The sequence below is a fragment of the Neltuma alba genome, unplaced genomic scaffold (genome assembly GCF_004799145.2).
Source record: "Neltuma alba isolate B1F8T4 unplaced genomic scaffold, ASM479914v2 tig00010929_pilon, whole genome shotgun sequence".
Taxonomy (NCBI): Eukaryota; Viridiplantae; Streptophyta; class Magnoliopsida; order Fabales; family Fabaceae; genus Neltuma; species Neltuma alba.
The window spans coordinates 357,021-376,482 of NW_021635704.1; the positions used below are offsets into that span (position 1 = coordinate 357,021).

Sequence of the window (19,462 nt, forward strand, 5' to 3'; positions counted from 1 at the left end):
TGCTCATCTCCCCCGAATGGCGGCGTTTCAGAGATGAGATGCTCCCTCCCCTTCTTTTTTTGTCAAGAAAATTTTTATCTTATTAGCACTGTAAAATATTTTTTTCTGCAACACTCACTATTCTAAATTAATTAAATTTCAGAATATTTAGAGTGCTGGATGCATTAGAAATTAATTTATAATTGCTAACACGGCAAAAATTAGTTTCACTAAAAGTTAACATCAGTATACGTGGCACAATAAATCAATAAGCACAGCACAAGTCTATTGATTGGGATTTACTTAGGGCTTGTTTTAGAATAGTGATTGTAGCCTTTCAAAATAGAGGCAAGTTTCGTCTCATCTCATGTAAAAATGTTCATGGGCACTTAATCCCAAGGTAGAATGCAATTTCCTCAGTTGAGATGCTGGCTGCAATTAACTCTGTATTGGGATATACTGAACAGACAGGAACACGGAAATGTAGATTGGGCCAAAAAAACCCCGAAAGCTAAAACTCAGACCGGAAAAAAGAGCGGATCTGAGGAAAGGCTTGGAGTAAGGCTTTTCGACGGCGACGGCTTCAAGGAACTTTCAAAATTCTAACCACAACCTTGTTTGCGGACCACCGATATGTAAACTGCAAAGGAAAAAATTTTCTATTTTTTAAACAGTTATTTTTTCCACTTTATATTTTTCTTTCGTAAAAATAATGTCTTAAAGTTAAAATTTAAATGAATATGCATGCGGTTTAAAAATGATAAAAAAATTTTTGCCATCATAAAAATGATAAAAATAGTAAGACGGTAATATGCAGATTGAATTTAAGGGCAAAATATATTACCTTCTCTTAATTTTATTAAATATACAAAAACAAGTATTGTTAATAAGTGGGCGTTAACGTTGCGACAGGCTTAACAGCGCGAAAGGCATTATTAACAAGTTTTTCTTAATGAGTTGATACGTAAGCATTGCTAAAATGAAAAGCTCAATAGAAGTTACTTTATCTTTTATATAACAATTTGTGTATTACATTCAAGAAATATTAATGACTTGCTGGTCACATATAATTGGGTGAGTTAAGGAGTAATAAGTTCAAATCCCTTTTAATTTAGTCTCTTGACTGTGTAATTTCACAGTTTTTGTCTCATTTATTTGCGCGTACCACTATTTTTCTAATAAAAAAAAAATCTTCTATTTCCTCTAATGTAAAAGTTAAAGGAATATGGTCTTTTTTTAATTATAAGATCCAAATAACCAGATTACATGATTTAAGAAAACTGTTAAAATTAATTAAAAACAATAGATATATAAGAAATGTATTTTTCTTTTTCAAAAATATGTCCTCATTTAGAAGTTGCACCTCACATCCAACAACTTCAGAATTCACTCGTTTTCATAATTGTGACATTCCACCCTTAATCATGAGATTTCACTCCAAGGTACAGAGGCACAGCCCTCTCAGGATCTTTCTTCATACGCTACAATAGACCGTGAAAAAACTGGGAATCAGATCCGTCTCAACAAACTTAAATGCATTTCTGTCGAAATCAAACTGGAATCAGGGACGGACCTCTGCTCTACCTCAGTCATTTAGTCTACCACTCCTTTGCAAGAAGGAAAAACGAAAAGCAGTGATTTGTCTGTCATATATCAATTATCAACATAAACCACCTATTTGACTTCTTTAATTAAGTGTTATATACTACCTCCAATCTTTAATATAAGATCTTATTTGACTTCTATTTTAATTCTAAATATAACACCCCAATCCACTTTGTCTCTCATATTTATGAATTTTTTCCAAATGTAGTCCTTCTAATATTAGTAATTATAGCCAATACACTTGATTAGTAAGGATATTTTAGGAAAGACAACACATATTTATTAATAACTAATTGAATTTATTTTCTTAATCTTCTCAAATTAGTCAACTAACTCTTATAATTAGGACCGGAGGTAGTATATTTTTAATAATAACCTTCCTCATTATTTATATAGAAATACTGATATAAAGTATTCATGCACTCCTCTATACCTCAAACGAATCATCAGCTGAGACTATCTGATTGCTCTTGGTCAGACGAGGCCACTAGTGCTGTCCCTTCTCAGAAGAAAACGAAATCTTTTTTCTATCAGAGCGCTGCTTTCTGGATTTTTCCTCATTGAAGACGTGGCTATATTTCTCCAGTACCCTGTCTTTCTCTTGTACACGGCCCAACATCTCATATGCATTTGCCACCTTCTGAATGATAGATTTATCCCTAGGCTTGCGGTCAAAGGCTTCGAGTTCCTTGAAAAGCTTTTTTTTAAACAAAGACACAACAGGAAACCTAGGTTTTAGTGTAATGTTTTTATGTCGGCTAAATAAGCAAAGATAAGAGCCAAAAATCATTCACCAAAAAAATAAATAAAATAGCCATAAATTAACAAAGGTGCCTTCCACATGTAGGCTTTAGCTATCTGTGGATTAGTTTGAGGGGCCCTTAAAACATTTGTTCCCAATTAACTTTAAGCTCTCATCAACCGCAATTCCACTTCTTATGATACATAAACGTCCTTAGAAGATCAAGATAACTTGCTAGTACTCCTCTCAAACAATCAACAGAGTTCAAGGCAGACAAAATCCAAGACATTGCAGCAGTAAGTAAATGCATACGGTACTATTGTAGCTTCAAATTCGAAGAAATTATCTCATATCACCAATAATAGCACTAGCACCTTTAATTGGAGAAGAATCGAAACCAATGTATCATAATGCTGTATCTTTTCTCCATTATTAAAACAAAATGCAGACAAAGACCATAAATTATAACATGATATTATTTCTCAAACACACGATAAGTTTCACAAAGGAAGCTTACCCGTACAAGATCCTCCAGCATGTTGTTTCGGTAATATACTGTTATCATGAGATGGCATAATTGCCAAGGAACTGAGTGCAGATGACAGCCAATTTTCTTCTCCCAGAATTCGTGTGCTTCTTGAACTCTGTGATCCATATCTAAAGCTCGAATCAGTTGACCATATGTTCCCATTGTGGTCCCCTGCCCCTTGCTCAGCATCCATTTAATTACCTTAAATAGGATATTAAAGCCATTGATTAATTTTCTGAACAAGAATTGTTAGAATACAGTTACAGGATGAAAGTGAACTGATGTTACAATCAGTTCATAGTATCTGCAATGCTACCCTTTTCCAGAGTAGAACTCCCCTTACTATATGCCTACAATCTTCTCTCTCACTTTTTCCCCCCTGTTGGATGTACTTACAAAACGATAGTGCAAAGAAGAAGAGGAAGAGGAGAAAAAAAATGAAATACTCATACTTGCACAATTCTATGCCACTGCTGCTCCTTCTCAAGAGCAATCAACGTCCTTTTCAATGCAACCATGGGGAACTTGTTCTCCCAGGCAACCCAGGCATCCAGAGCACCATAAACGGCCTCCTTACTGTCATTGAGATTGAGAAGCTGCATGATTTGGTTTAAATCAACACATCATCTTGTTAAGTATACGTGGTACTTGTTAACCGTACACATTTGTACTTACTGTTGTCGTGAGAAAATTGATCTTATCTCTTTTAGGTACATTTTCCCCAATAAGATGCTTTTGTGTCTCTCCAGTTTTCTGCTGAGGAGAATGGTTTATCTGTGACCGTGAGGCACATTGGACCCACAAAATCAATTAACCAATCAGTCAGTCAAGAGACAGCTTCCCTCACAAATGAAATTACCAGAAATTGAGAACTTCATAGGAACAAGTATGTTTTTTGCTCCATGATTTTAGAAAAATTTCTACATCCAATTACCATAACGTGCTCTTGGCTCGACAAACAAATGAAAATGCATTTGAAGTAGGCAAACAGAAAGTTAAAGATAGTAATTAGACCAATAAATTATAGCGCAATTGGTCCATGAGCATATTACCGCATCAACATGGGTGGGAAGTAGAAGTCATCTGAAACTATAAACTTGCTTTGAGATTAGAAGATTCATTCCCCGTAGACTTAAATCATATAACGTGAAGTCCACATATATTTAGAACATGAATGTGCATGATACTCACATTACTGCGTCCTCGCAAAATTCTAAAAGGAAGAAAAGGATGGAAGCCGAGAAAGAGAGAGAAAATACAGAACATCTATCAGTAATTGATTGCACAAGCAGTAAGACATACACCTGTATGGACATGGAATCTGCCGCAGCAGTCGAGACTAGAGGCTGAGCCACGTTAGAGTACAAGGCATGGTCCATGAGGTTACTGGTTAATTTGAGCTGATTCAATCTACCAAACTGAAAAATTAACAAACTATAGCTTAAACCACACCCTGCGAGAAATTAGAAAGGAAGAGATACTGCTACAGACTGAATAATGGGAATAAAGCGATAAGATGAAGCATGATAAACATGAAGATACTCACGATACAAGAGATTCGTGGTGACCTCCACATGGTGGTGAAACTTACAATAACACAACTGAGAAAAAATTGCGACAGTACAATTACAAGCAGGAAAAAAGGGTTCTTCCTTCTGTTATTCTGCCTCAGTAATACTTGCCACAAACTTCTATTCCAAGTTCTGACCACGGCAGAGATTAGCCGAAAGAAGCTGACACTGTACTTTTCATTCGAGCTTTCGAATCACTCCGACCGACGGGCGAGAGGGCGGCGACCGAGAGTTTGCGAGACTGGGGCAGCTGGATGCCAGAACAGTCTGATTTTGGGCCTGGGCCCCGACTCTTGGCTCAAATAATGTGGTAAAATAAGATTTAAATTTCTGCCCGACAAAAATATTCATATTTAGTACTCGACTAGAGGCGAGCAAAACCGAACCGTAACCGAAAACCAAATCAAACTGAATTCAATTTTAGTTTTTCGGTTCGGTTCTTTCTGTTTTTGGTTACATATTCAGTTTTTTTTTTTTTAACAATTTGGTTTTGGTTGAAAAAAATTTCGATTATAACCGAAAAGCCAAAATAAATATATTATACATTTATATTTAATAAATATTATTATAATAAATATATATGTGGGTTTATGTGAACTCTTTAAATATATTTATATTCAATAAATATGGTTATAATAAATATTATTATAATAAATCACATTGAATGATGAAATATTTATTAATTAATGGTTATAATTGTGTTTAATTATTATTTTTAATTTAAAATCATTTTTTATGTTTATATATTTCGGTTAATTGGTTAACTGAACTGAAATATTTCGTTTAATTTGGTTTCGGTTCGGTATTTAAAATTTACTCTATTCGATTATTCAGTTAATTCGGTTATTACCAATAACCGAACCAAAAAACTGAATGCTCACTCCTAACTCGACAAATGACAATGCTTCAAATAAGATTTTCTGTCATAGGAGAATACTTATGTGTGGAAAAATAAAAACTAGTTAATATTAATAATAACAACAACTAAATTGTACTAAAAAAATAACAACAATATGCACACACATACATAGCGTACACTCAATTAAATTATAGGTCCAAGAAACTGGGAAAGAATCTAAAAAAAATTTTGATTGGAGAGACAGGTATCAATAATATGAGATTATAAGCGAGATGATGAAGATTTTTGCATTCTTAGTGTGATTGATTATGTGGCCAAACTTACTTATAGTATTATAGGAAATTTTTACATTCTTAATCACCCTTCGCCTTTTGACCAAGAGATAGATGATGATGAAGATTTTTAAGTAAGAGTTATGGAAAAAAATAAAATAAAATGAGAATGAAGAGTGGATTTTGGGGTGGGGAATCTAAGGTTTTGGAAGGGCAGTATCAAAATTTAGTTTTTAGGAGGGCAAGGACCAAAATTCGGTTTTTCATTTTAAGAAAATTATTTTAAGACTACAATTTTAAAATGTGACGCCTGTGGAAGAAATCTAAAATAATGAGGCAAGGAAATTCTTGAATAACACGTTTTTTCTGTCATCATCATGCAAATAAATTACGATATCATGTTGTCAATATAAGAGTTAGTTGATTAATTTGAGTGATTAAAAAAATTAGTTAAACAGTTATTTATAATAAATAAGTGTTATTTTTTCTAAAATATCTTTGTTAATTATGTGTATTAGCTAGAACTATTATTTGATGAAATTTTTAACATATATAACTATTATAAAGACCACATTAAAAAAAATAAATAAATATAATAGATAAAATAAATCAGAATTTTATATAATGATCGAATTGAATATTAAACTAATTTTTATATTAAGTACCAGTTGTTGTATTAAGAGTCTAACATGAATCCAAAACCTTAGTGGTGCGTCTCGAGAGCCAATCCAAAATATTAGAGGCCCTTGATATTTTATACTAGCCCATATAGAAATCTTGAAACCCTAATTAATGTTAATATAAAATAAAAGAAATTATAAAAGTTTAGCTGGTAAAATCACTGAGTTTAGGTGGCCAAAGAAGAAATTACCCATTTTAACTTCTCATCTTCTTCTTTTCTACGTAACAATTAATGTGGTCATTTATTAGAGGCCTAATAACATTTAATGCTTCTTTGAACAATTTTACCTGCTAAAGTAAAAATAGATAAGCTCAGGATTAGGATCACTAATTTTGTTGGTGCGGCCAAACTTCGTTATTCCTTAGTTGAGGATATTTTAGTCAAAGTACACACCACTTTTAGTGCACAAAAATAATTCATAACATTTAATTTCTTTAAATTTTGTACTCCTCCGGTCCTAATTATAAGACCCAATTGACTTATTTGAGGAGATTAAGGAAGTAAGTTAAGTTGGTTATTTATAATAAATAAGTGTTGTCATTCCTAAAATATCCTTGCTAATTAAGTATATTGGCTAAAACTATCATTATTAGAAGGATTATCTTGGAAAAAAATACTCCTCCGGTCCTAATTATAAGACCCAATTGACTTATTTGAGGAGATTAAGGAAGTAAGTTAAGTTGGTTATTTATAATAAATAAGTGTTGTCATTTCTAAAATATCCTTGCTAATTAAGTATATTGGCTAAAACTATCATTATTAGAAGGATTATCTTGGAAAAAAATGTATAAATATAAGAGACAAAATGGATTGGGTCTTATAATTAAGACCAAATAAAAAGTCAAATTGAGTCTTATAATAAGGACCGGAGGAGTACATAAATATAAGAGATAAAATAGATTGGGTCTTATATTTAAGACCAAATAAAAAGTCAAATTGAGTCTTATAATAAGAACAGGAGGAATATTACTTTTTCTTTTCCTCCCAAAAAGCATGACTGCTAGTGACTAATAATAAAGGCTTGAAATAGTCTTAAACTAACAGCCCGCTATTTGCATCTCTCGTTTTTCGTGAGGCACCAATCCACTCACTCGCCACTCACTTCGTTTTCACTCACTCACCGTTCCTTCCCTTTCTCTCTTCTTCTTCATCGAAATTCTCAGAACCAGAAGAACCCTTCTCTCCTTTCTTCTCACTTGCTTTTTGGCTTCTTCCTCTAATCCATTTCATCGTAATGAAAACCAAAAATTAAAAATCTCTAATCTTTCGTTCTTACCAGATCCTTCTCGCCACAATTTTCACTTTTGTTTGCCTTCTGCTTCGGAATTATTCATTCCTGATGTTATCATTTCCCTCCATTGTTTTCTACTCTCTGTTCCTCTCTGTCCCTTTTTTCTTCGTTCTTGCCCCACAATACCGGGGTAACCGCTCTCTCTCCGACCTCGCCGTCGGCGATATCAACAGTCTCCCTCTCCTTCGTGGACCCTACGCCGCCGCTGCCGCCGGCGGTGTTTATCCCGCTTCTGGGATCTCTCGCTCAAGCGTCTTCACCACCTCTAAACCAAAACCCAAAATCGCATTCCTCTTCCTGACCAACTCAAATCTCTCCTTCGCTCCCTTATGGGAAAAATTCTTCGAAGGAAACCACGATCTCTTCAACATATACATCCACTCGGATCCATCTGTTGCTATGATTCGTCCCGGCGGTGTCTTCCGTAACAGATTCATCCCGTCGAAGAAGACATATCGCGCGTCGGCGACGCTCATCTCCGCAGCTCGTCGTCTCCTCGCTGCCGCTCTCGTCAATGACACATCAAACCAATATTTCGCTCTCGTATCGCAGCATTGTATCCCTATCCATTCCTTCCGTTTCATGTACGATTACCTGTTCAAGAGTCCATCATCCTTAACCTCTTTCATGATGTGGGGTTCACCAGAGCAATCTCAGTACAAAAGCTTCATCGAGATTCTCTGTGATGAACCCAATCTCTTCGAACGATATACGGCTCGTGGCGTGAACGCGATGCTACCGGAGGTACCGTTCGAGGACTTCCGGGTCGGATCTCAGTTCTTCGTGTTTACGAGGCGGCACGCAGCGCTGGTGGTCAAGGATCGGAGGCTGTGGAGGAAGTTCAAGCTTCCTTGTGTGAGTGAAGAACCGTGTTACCCAGAGGAGCACTACTTTCCGACGCTTCTGTCCATGGAGGATCCGGACGGGTGTACCGGATTCACACTGACGAGAGTGAACTGGACGGGTTGTTGGGATGGGCACCCGCATCGCTACACCCCGCTGGAGGTATCGCCGAAGCTTGTTCACCAATTAAGAGTATCGAACTCCAGCTATTCATACTTCTTCGCGAGGAAATTCTCGCCGGAGTGTTTGCCGTTGTTGATGGATCTTGCCGATGATGTCATATTCCGGGATTGAAATGAGCATATAGGGTTTGAATTTGATAGACAAATATCCGCATGTAATTGTAATTATAATTATAGTCCCAATCTTCTAACTGTAATCGCACTTTCGGCAACGAAAAAGAAAGTAGAAATCTTCTAATTGTACTGCATAAAAAGCTTCAGTGCAGCTTACAAACCCAGTGTAATGTTTGCTTAGCTAATTGAGAAATTGTTACACTGAGTTAATCTCTTTTGTCGTTTTATATTTCTTCTCTTTCGTTCAGGAAGTACTTAACATCCTTGTTATATCGCATTATACCAGAACACTGTTTCCTGTGCTGGTAATCTATACAGGAACGAAGAATCTTGCTCTGGGTTTTTTTTTTTTTTGGCCAACTACTCTGCGGTGCATCAGTTCTGTAATGATCCACTTTACTATTTAAAAGTAATTTTACAGTTTACAAGATAAATATATAAAAAAATAGTCTCAATTTACGTAAAAATATCTTTTAACTGTTTTTGGTGTTTTCCAAGTAATTTTTTTTTAATTTAGAGGGGTGGGCACTAGAAAGAGACTACCTACTATGGGTGTTTTTGGATTAGCAGTGGAGAAGTAACTTTTTTTTCAATATGACTTTTACAGAAGTCAGATTGGAGAAAAGCAGCTTTTTTGAGCTTATTGTATAAGTCCGTTTCAGTGACAGAAGTCAGATAGCCCCGCCGCAGATCCAAACATATAAAACTTAAAAGCCAGATTGGGACGCACGTTTGGGGGCCCAAACATGGTCCCAAACGGACCCTATATGGTTAGGACAAGGCGCTTCAAATATTCACCATCAAATTCAATAAAAAAATATAATACACGTGTCTTTCGAATGCCAAGACATAATCCTACCCAAAGCCTTGATAGGGAACACTTCAAGAACATACACAAAATTTCTATTTTCATCAAATAATCCCAGCAACGGACCAGTCCAATCACCATATAAATTGAAGTAGTCAATATATGCACATCATGAAATGGTCTGGTACTCTAAATCGTGTCCACACCAGTTATCCCAATGAAAGGGTTACCCTAACCCCGTAAGGATGCCCGTGGGACAGCAGGTAAACCCAATTCATCCTCAGCCTGTCAGCATCAACAGCAACCAATCAAGTTACAGAAAAATATTCAGTACACTCAAGAAAAGAATAACCACGCAAACATAAAGCGAGTCTGGAAGAATCCTAGGTTAAGTTCTTTAAGTAGTTTTCAGTTTTATGTTTACAGAAACACCTCACTACCAGCAACTAGGCCAGAGGGTATGCTTATACAGATTAGCATTAACAAAGAAAAATAATAATAATAAAGATTATGATTTATTCCGTTTCCCACAAAACATAGACCATGAGGATGAGATATAACATTGTTGTGGGATGCTCATGTTCTACTCTTGTCCGGAGAACCAAGCATTGTTAAGAAACATCCTTATATTACTCAAGAAAATAACATGAGCATCCCACAAAAAGTTTAGAATCAACCACACTCTTCAAGGCATGGCTGGGGGAAAACTACACTCTTCAAGGGCCGCATGGTACTAAACTATAGTGCTTCATATTCCTATTAGCAATGCCCCTAAGAAACTGGAGCATAAGTATTGCGACCTCAAAGCATGCATAAAGTATGCAGATTTGATCATCGAAACAGAAATATTTCTGCAGCGATCAAACTTCCATATAGATATACAATTTGGTCCACAGATCGTGTGATTTGCTTAACATGATCCTATACTTGATTGCCAGGCTCCAAAATATGTCAAAATCAAGTCCAGTTATCTTGGACGCTATAAGCCCTCAATTAACGTATTTGACTATTAACCCTTCCTAGCCTTCTTTAGAATCCAAAGCCCCACTCTTTCATTAGAACTTCCAGTCAAATTTGACCAAATTGCCTCAACCTACTAAGTCAAACTTATCATATCAAGACAGTAACAACTAAGTTTCCTCAATTTCTCATGTTGAGCTCATCATCAATATTATTCATTCTCGTACTGCCGCACTTCAGTCAATGTATTTTCATCACAATTAGGGGACTCTGATCAGTATAGAACTATGATAGAGTTGCAGCCAACCAGACGATGTTTAAAGAAAGAACTTGCTTATTCGCAAGATCTTTTGCAATGAGAACATGATAAGGTTCTTTTAAAACCTCATTTAAGTATGGCTTTTAAAAGAACACCAAAGTAATAACAATTACGCAAGGAAATCATACTTGAACATTGGATCTGCCAGGTGGTGCTGCCGTATGTCCTGTGGGAGCAGAAGGCAAGTTAAGCTCTGCCTCCAAATCAGGTTCCTTATCTGGCTGGAGGTAAGAAGGAACTCCATCCATCTCAGTCTCATGTCCCATGTCTGCTTCCAGTGCGTCAAGTTCTGAACACCAAAATCAGAAAAAACAAGGAAACAAATATTTTAAGATGCTAAATAGTAAAGGATAAGATTGTACTATCCTAAAACGTAATGGATCTACACGTCCCCTAGAAGTTGAACCCAATAATGCATCTAAGCCACCAAATAGAGAAGATCACATCCTACAAGCTGAAACTAAATTGCTCAAAACATTGCACACATCACAAATAAAATGTTTTGACTTTCGACCTAGGTCCTTGAAACATGGAAATCAAACATTTTCAGGGCAATTACTTTTTACTTGTTCAATAATGTTTCTAACAAACCAGTTGACTGATATCATACCAGCGATATACAGTGGAAAAGGTGCAATAAAATATTAGCTAAAGCTCATTGACATCAACTAAGTTTAGATAACCTTGTAACTTACCACCCATGAGATCGTCTTCATCAATGTCATCAGGCACGTTATAACTTCTGCCTAAGGTCTCTTGTATTTCATTACTTACATCCATCAGGTCCATCATCTCATCTTGCAAATTCTGCATTCAGCAAAAATCAACAATTTAGACCAAAACATTTTGGAAATAGACAGACAGAAGCTATAAGAGAAAGGAAGAGAGTCCAGACGTCAATGTCTTGTATCTTCACAGTTTTCATCATTCCCTTCAATTCCTTGTTGGCAGACTTCAGGGCTGACATCTGAAAAGAGAAAAGGAGCCCAAAAGAGGAGAAAAACCTTTAATAAATGGTTTGTCATAAATGGAATGCACATTATATTATAATTAATCTAAAAGGAGTCCCAGGTACCAAACAATCATGTATCTATAACGAGGCCCTTGTTAATTATAAATAATGTCTCGAACCTCTCATGAGGCAGTCAGGTTCCGTATAAGTTACAAATAAAAGTTTGCCTTGATATACCGTGTAATACACCCAGATATATGAACATCAATAATTCAACAACAAAATTAGAAATGAAAAAGGACTCACGGTTTGTTGAGCATCTTTAATACCCTCTGCAGCAAATGAAACCTGATCTAGATTAAATGTCTGATTATACAGCATGTCACGCTGCCCTTCATACCTATCAAAAAGTGGTGAATTAACAGTTTATCGAATGATCAGACACATAACATCTTTAGTACCCTCTGCAGCAAATGATACCATTCAAGCATACTTAGATTTATTCAATTCGACAAATAAAAACAGGAATATCCTAACAACTTATAAAGGATCTAACAACGCTGACTTAGCCTGTGGGCACAGAACACTATGGGTTCTCGATCAAAATATCATAAAGACACAATATCCAAGGGAAAGTAATGAAAAATTGAAAAGCACTATATTTTCATCATGTGGAATTTACAACCTACGAATCAGAAACAAAGAACAACAAAGGAATCGCTGAGCTTGAATATACAGCCACATGGTAAATACAGCAGAAAGTGAATGGTAATAGAACTTATGTCAAGTTGAACCCATCAGTGACAATTCATAAGGTAAGGGTATACAGCATACAAAGCTTAGTTGTGTTAACTAGGGTAATACAGTTACCATATTTTTTCTCAAGCTGCCATATATTCAATGGAAAACATATCCCGTTCCTTAAGAATGTGAGAAAATACATTATCCCGTCTAGATATATCAGTTGGTTAAATCAACTTTCTAATAAAACTACAACAGACAGAGTAAGTAAATATGGACTAACAAACTTACATTCGCTTTTGCTTAAGAACTCTCATTGCTCTAGCTTTGATTGCTTCCTGTGCAGGACCAGGCCTTGTTTTTTTAATTTGTTCTTTGTATCTGCTAAGTTCAGCATCGAGCTTCTGTATCTTTTCGTCAACTGTATCACCTCTTTTCGTAATCTGGAATATGCAGAATACTTTAGGCAAAAGTGAAAAAAGATCATTTGAATCACCAATTTACATTCAGCAGAACAGAAATTCAAGCAATGGAACCAACTGACTACTAACAGCAGCATGATAGCAGATCTATATTAAAAAGGAAATATACATGTGTGTGTGTGTGTGTGTGTGTGTGTGTGTGTGTGTGTAAAAGAGTGTAACAAAACAAACAAAAAGGGAAAGCAGGAACAGCAAAAACAGCTTAGGCACCTAGCCTAAATCAAAATTAATTTTCAATACGAGTAAAATATAAATTCTTAGAGTTGCAAGCCACAACATTAAGTTAATTATTCATGGTTTATGAAGTCAGAACAGATATTTAATATGAATTAGATGTCTATAAACATTAAATAAACAACTTACCATTACGATGTCATAAATGTTGGATACAAAGTTAATATTTTTCTCAAATTATTTGTTTTTACATTTTCAGTAAAAACGGTGAGTTGGGGACTTGTCACTTAATTTTCAGTCTGCATCAAGTCCAGCTAGAGTGTAAGGTGCATTTAAAAGGCCCAGGAAGACAGAAAAGAGAGAAGAGGAAAGGACCATGTTTATCATGCACTATGGAGCAGTTAATTTAGTCCTTAAAGCGGGGCATCATAACCGAGGAACAACAGGGCGTAAAAACTTAATCCGTTGTTAAAAAGAATAACTATCAATTCTTCTATATGGGGGCCAGACAATTTCGAGGCTAATAGACCAGAAGTCAAATTTTAACGCATCCGAGCAGCTACCAAATGGAGCATCCATCTTATGGCATTGTGACTATTATGTTGTTAATATTAATCCATCTACATCCATGACATTCCAATCCCCTCTTCTTACCACCAAAAAAAAACAAAAAAACTTTTTTGATAAAATATTAACCATAATTATAACCTTAATACATAATTCCAGATGAGCAGTGCAAGCTAAAATTTAATGGACGGCAAAAATCAAGGTAGCAAGAAAAATTCAACATCAATGACTTCAATCTCAGTATACGATCTAATACTCCACAGTTAATATCCATGGCCAAGTTAAAACCCAAAAATTACACACCCACGAGTTCTCAAATTTGAATATTTTCCAATCACCTAAACAACCGCAAATAAGAAGGAGACCCAATAAACATAAGGGGAAAAATAAACTTTCAGAGTGAACATAATTTGTTCAAAACGGATGAAAGACTAACCCGATCAGATGCGTCCTGAACTGAAGGAGGGGGCTCCTTATTCTTCTTCACACCGAAAACCCTCTTCATTTATTTCTTCTCTTAGGTCCTCTTGTTCGGAAAGTTTGAATGAGAGCTGTGAGTACAGAGAACAACCGTAAGAGCAGAAGAAACAGAGAGCGATGTCAATTGAAAACGGGAGAGAAATTTTGAGAAGATTTTGATCTTGATTTTGATTTTGTGAACCGTGCCAAGAAATCGTTAAATCCGAAAAGCATACGAGGCCGAACCTTCTCGGGAAAAACAAAATAATGCGGTCTATGAATAAAAACGCGTTAGCTTGTACCGGTTGGTATTCTGACGTGAAGCGCGTTGGCTTTATCTTGTAGATTAACCGGTGTGTTTGGATTAACCGTGGAAAAGTAATTTTTTTTTCAATCTGACTTTTACAGAAGTCAGATTGGATAAAAGTTAGATAGGGTAATGTGATTTATGTTTGGATTGGATTTTGAAAAAAAGTCAGTTTGAAAAGCTGAAACTTATTTGGATGATAAATATAAAAGTAAGTTTGGATGTAAAATGACTTAAAAGGACATGAATTTTATTAAATAGTATATATCTAATATTAGATATATATATATATGTGACTATTTTTTAAGAAGGAAAATAAAATTATTAAAAGTAAATAAATTTAATTTATTATTAGAAAAAAAATTATATGTATAATGTGGCCATTTTAAAAAAAGTACTGAAAATAAAATTATTAAAAATAAGAAAATTTAATTTATTGTTATAAAGGAATTATATATATAATGTGACAATTTTCCAACGGAGGAGTGTGTGTGTTGTGAACTTGTGATTTTGTTTTATTATTGAGATGAGAGAATATTCATGCAGGGGTGAGGGTCAGGTGGGTAAAAAATTTTAACACAGCCATAAATTTTCCAACGGTTTCTTTCACCGCCCACGGCACCCCAAAACGCACTGAAAGTTTACTTCTCCCAGAAGCCCACAACAAAAAGATATCTTTTTTTACAAAAAAAAAAAAGTAAATAAATGAAAAAATAGCATGGTTCTTCATTTTTTTTTCCAATTTTACGTTAGTATTTACTTTTGCGATAATTTATGTTCAGTATTTACTAAAAAAATATTATTCTTAATTTATTGTTCCACTTTTACAACATGTGAATGTCAAAAAAAAAAACTGTTCATGTCCAGTATCATCATCTCTTCTCTTTCTTCTTTTTTTCTCTCCTGCACACCCCACCGTCCCTCGCTCCCAACCGCTCATCACTCCAGAAGCAAAAAAAAGTAGCTTCTTCCCAACAGCTCATTAGATCCCGTAAACCCATCACAAAAAGAAGTCAATCCAAACAACTTCAAAAATCTCAAAAGTAGCTTTTACCGGAGACGTACATTTAGGCCATGAAACGCGATGCCAAACACAGCCTACAACAATTACGTTGACAAGGTTACCTCCTATGGAGATAAAAATATTCAAATATGATACTGCCTCTTGACCTCTTGTTTTAAATATAAGAACTAGTTGAATAATTTGAATAAATTAAAAAAAATAAGTTAATTATTTATAATAAATAAATGTTGTTTTCCTAAAATGCTCTTACTAATCAAGTTTATTGGTTAGAACTCCTGTTATTAGAAGGACTATCTACAAAAATTGAATAAATATAAAAAAACAAAGTGAATTAGACTCTTATATTTGGGATTAAAATAAAAATCGAATTAGCTTTTATATTAAGGATAAGAGATAATATAATATTGCTTCTCAGTCTTAATTATAAGATCTCATTTATAACCTATAAACGATATCTTATAATTAAGACCATCAATAGTAGTACTCGATATAATATAATCATGTAAAATATTAATATCAAATCTAAAAAAGTATAGAAAATCACATTATTATATTTTTATTTTTAAAAAATTTATTAATACGAATTACGGCAAACGCAGCCTAATCCATATATCAACGTTGTCAATTTCGTTATAAAAATTAGAGAAAATTATCCGTAAGTCCTTATAGTTTTAACTTGTTTTGAATTAAGTCCTTATAGTTTTTTTTTATCAAGTCCTTATACTTTCACCTATTTTTAATTAGGTCTTTGTATCTATTTTTTCTTATCAAATTCTTATAAGTTCACTTTATTTTTAATTAAGTCCCTGGATTTTTATTCTTTATTTTATAAATTCTAATAATATTATTCTATTAATATAAAATAGTATATATTATTTAATAGGGAAAATATATATATGCAGGTCTTTGTAGTTTTATCCCATTTTTAATTAGATCCCTCAACTTTTTTTTTTATTGAATCCTTATTATTTGTTTAGTCTGTGACGTCAGTCCTTCCCGTTAATTTAGGACTGACAGTGCTACACTGTTTATTTGTAGGGAGGTGGCTAATGGCTCTGCGTACGGGGCACAATATTGGGGGGGAAACAAACGATCTGGTTCCACACAACGTGGATTCGTGAGTAAGGAGGAAGAGAAGGTTGTCGATCGGTTGCCAAACCCATTGGCTTCTCGCTATCGAATAGGTAAGTGATCTTGTTCTTCTTCCTCTTGCTGGCTTTTGATTCTTTAAATTAGATTCTTCTTATTCTTCTTATTCTTTGAAAACACTTTCTGGGCACTTAAGCAAGAGACATAAATAGATTCGAGTTGCTCAAAGTTTTGATTGGCATTGGACAGGATGATTGCATCATATTTGGGCCTTGTTTTGACTCCTCACTCTTCCTGCGTAGATAAAAATGTTTCAAACCGAATGTGGGGGGTTTATTGCTTTTTAATTGGTTGATGCTTGCTTGGGTTTTGTTTGAGGGTCTATAACTGTGATAGTTTTACTTGCTAAATTAAAATTTTTTATTGCTTCTTTTTTACTACAAAGACGCTCAATTTGACAACTCAAAGTTGATTTTAGGGAAAATTATTTTGTGGAATTAAACACAATTTTATTCCAATTTCTCAATTTGACTGCAGTGATAGTTTTGAATGTGTAATGTGCTTTGTTTTGTGTAGGAAGCTTGGTGCTTGGTTTTTGATAATTTAAGTGCAAAATCAGTGAGCTTAGTTGCTAATAATTTAAGCACAAGTGATTTTTATTATTTTTATCTTACTTATACAGGTAGGAAACTTGGTAAAGCTGCAACATATATGCCTAGTTAATCACATCTCTGTGGTAAAAAAGAAGCACTAAATGATCTCGAATCAACAAAAAAAAAAAAAAACAAAAAGAAAACTATCATGACCCTCAAATCAAACCCAAGCAAGCACCAATCGATTAAATAGCAATAGATCCCCACATTCAGTTTGAGACCTTTTTTTATCTGCACAGGAAGATTGAGAAGAGTCAGAAGCAATACCAAATCTGATACAATCCTATCATTCGATCCCGATCAAAACTTTGAGCAACACAAATGTACTTAGATCTTTCGATTAGGTACTTAGAAAGTGTTTTCAAAAAATGAGAAGAATCCAAATTTGAAGAATCAAAAGCCATTGAGAGGAAGAAGAACCAGATCCCTTACCTATTTGATGGCGAGTTCAAAGAATGAGAAGTAAATACGAGCGTGACGACAAGTCAACGACCTTCTATCCCCATTCTTCACTACAGCAAACCGACAACATTCTCTTCCTCCTTCCTCACAATGGCGATCCACGTCGATGCATCTTACTTCCAATGCCTAGTAAACAGAGTAATATCAGCCACCTCCCTCCAAATAAACAACGTCAGGGTTCTGTTAGTTTTAAATTAATAGTAAGGATTAATGTCACAAACGATTAAAACAATAAGGATTAAAAAAAAAAAAAAGCTCAGAGGCATAATTAAAAATTGTGTGAAACTATAATGACCTGCAGATATATTTTCCCTATTTAATATTAGCTTATAAGCAATAATATTCTAAAAATAATGAATTATTGTAATAATTTTATTTTTTGCCAGCAAGAAAATATTAATTGTTCTAAAAAAATTCCTGAATTAATTAATTATATTACTTATTTTTTATTATATAATTGTTAATTTAATTTTATTATCAATATTTTATATTTCAGTATTAATCTATTTAATTAAGTTTATATTTAATTAATAAATAAAAATTAAAACTACATTGAGCTGATTAAAAATTTAATAAAATTATAAGGACTTGATAAAAAAAAAATGTAACAACGAACTACTACACTTTTAAATTAATTAATATTGAAAAGTTAACCATGATAGGGAAAAAAACTTTGTAAAACATTTAAAAAATACTATCATGGTTATATAAACATTCGAAATCACATGAGATTAACTATGATAGAAAAGAATTAAACCAATATATAAATATATCTATCATGGTTAAAAGAGTCCTTCTGAATCACCTTCGTGCAAATCGAGATTCACAATGAATAGGGTTTTGGGCATTATAAGCCTAGAGTGTCATTTTCAATCATAAGCCCATAACATGATTTTACTGAATAATACCTTTCATAATTTTTTAAAATCAAAAGTCATCTGATGTCCAAGATTGTTGTAGATCCACAACTCATATCAAAAAAATCACATGCAAGTACTTAGAGGCATTCGGCCTTCTACCAGCATGCAATCCAACAACAATTATTAAAAATACAATGTCAAAGTAATCAATCTCAAACATATCAAAATATATGAAATGTGCCCTACTATGACAATATACATCAACTCAACACAATCAAAAAGGTGGAAGCACTACTATTTTACAGTAGTAGCTCAAGCTTTCGGAGCCTTCCCTGACTGACCCGAACAGAAACTATCAACTGGAAAAAAGTTAAATCAATAGGGTGAGACAAAAGTCTCAGTAACCAACAATCCTACTTATCAACCATACAAGTAAGTGCTCGTGATGTGTCAAGTAAGACAATTGCTAATTCATGGTATTCAAACAAATTTCATATTATCAAAGCATATAACAAAATACAATCAATAATCCTCTCATCTCTCTTATATCCACCCACCTTATATTCTCTGACTGAAGCTATGGGCTAAATCCTCATCCATGTCACTGGTAATTAGACAAGCTTATCAATCAAGTGATATGGACCGGTCAAAATTCACAGAGCATAAGACCAAACCATGGGTCCCCCCTCCAGCCTAACTAGTGGGGTGTCAACGCCCTATAATGAGTAAATAAGCCAAAGGACTAATCAGTGTACACCTGAAGATCCTACCGCCTTATATCCTCAAATGTACATAGTTCACCCCCTTGTATCCTCTTTGGTGTAGTTCCCATCATCAACATTTGCTACCCCTCACATATCAATACTCAAAATATTGTATTTATAACAAATCATCAACATGTCAAAATCAATTCGAATTCTAATTCCCCATTAATTC

The 19,462-nt window shown here is 34.3% G+C and overlaps 3 protein-coding genes across 7 annotated transcripts; 1 reads left to right on the forward strand and 2 right to left on the reverse strand.

The window, feature by feature from the left end:
- Positions 1 to 1,288: 1,288 nt before the first annotated feature.
- LOC114760052 (pentatricopeptide repeat-containing protein At4g18975, chloroplastic) lies at positions 1,289 to 4,638 on the reverse strand. Of its 5 annotated transcripts, none has more exons than XM_028949302.1 (7): positions 4,402 to 4,638; positions 4,160 to 4,273; positions 3,531 to 3,629; positions 3,308 to 3,451; positions 2,844 to 3,056; positions 2,018 to 2,281; positions 1,289 to 1,586 (listed from the first exon to the last, which is right to left on the reverse strand). In XM_028949302.1, the coding sequence occupies exons 1-6, from the start codon at positions 4,429 to 4,431 to the stop codon at positions 2,072 to 2,074; spliced, it is 810 nt and encodes a 269-aa protein (XP_028805135.1). In that variant the 5' UTR covers positions 4,432 to 4,638; the 3' UTR covers positions 1,289 to 1,586; positions 2,018 to 2,071. The 5 variants fall into 5 exon arrangements, with proteins under 5 accessions (XP_028805135.1, XP_028805134.1, XP_028805132.1 ...); XM_028949301.1 differs by having other exon boundaries at positions 1,289 to 1,460; positions 3,531 to 3,635; XM_028949299.1 differs by having other exon boundaries at positions 1,289 to 1,520; positions 3,531 to 3,635.
- Positions 4,639 to 7,259: 2,621 nt separating this feature from the next.
- LOC114760051 (glycosyltransferase BC10-like) lies at positions 7,260 to 8,798 on the forward strand. The gene has a single exon (XM_028949297.1). It carries the CDS (start codon positions 7,579 to 7,581, stop codon positions 8,665 to 8,667), a length of 1,089 nt encoding a protein of 362 aa, XP_028805130.1. The 5' UTR covers positions 7,260 to 7,578; the 3' UTR covers positions 8,668 to 8,798.
- A 656-nt stretch (positions 8,799 to 9,454) lies between these two features.
- On the reverse strand, positions 9,455 to 14,177 carry LOC114760053 (vacuolar protein sorting-associated protein 60.2). The gene is made up of 7 exons (XM_028949303.1): positions 14,109 to 14,177; positions 12,741 to 12,892; positions 12,015 to 12,108; positions 11,652 to 11,723; positions 11,452 to 11,563; positions 10,885 to 11,045; positions 9,455 to 9,762 (listed from the first exon to the last, which is right to left on the reverse strand). Exons 1-7 carry the CDS (start codon positions 14,175 to 14,177, stop codon positions 9,709 to 9,711), a joined length of 714 nt encoding a protein of 237 aa, XP_028805136.1. The 3' UTR covers positions 9,455 to 9,708.
- Between the last annotated feature and the right edge of the window lie 5,285 nt (positions 14,178 to 19,462).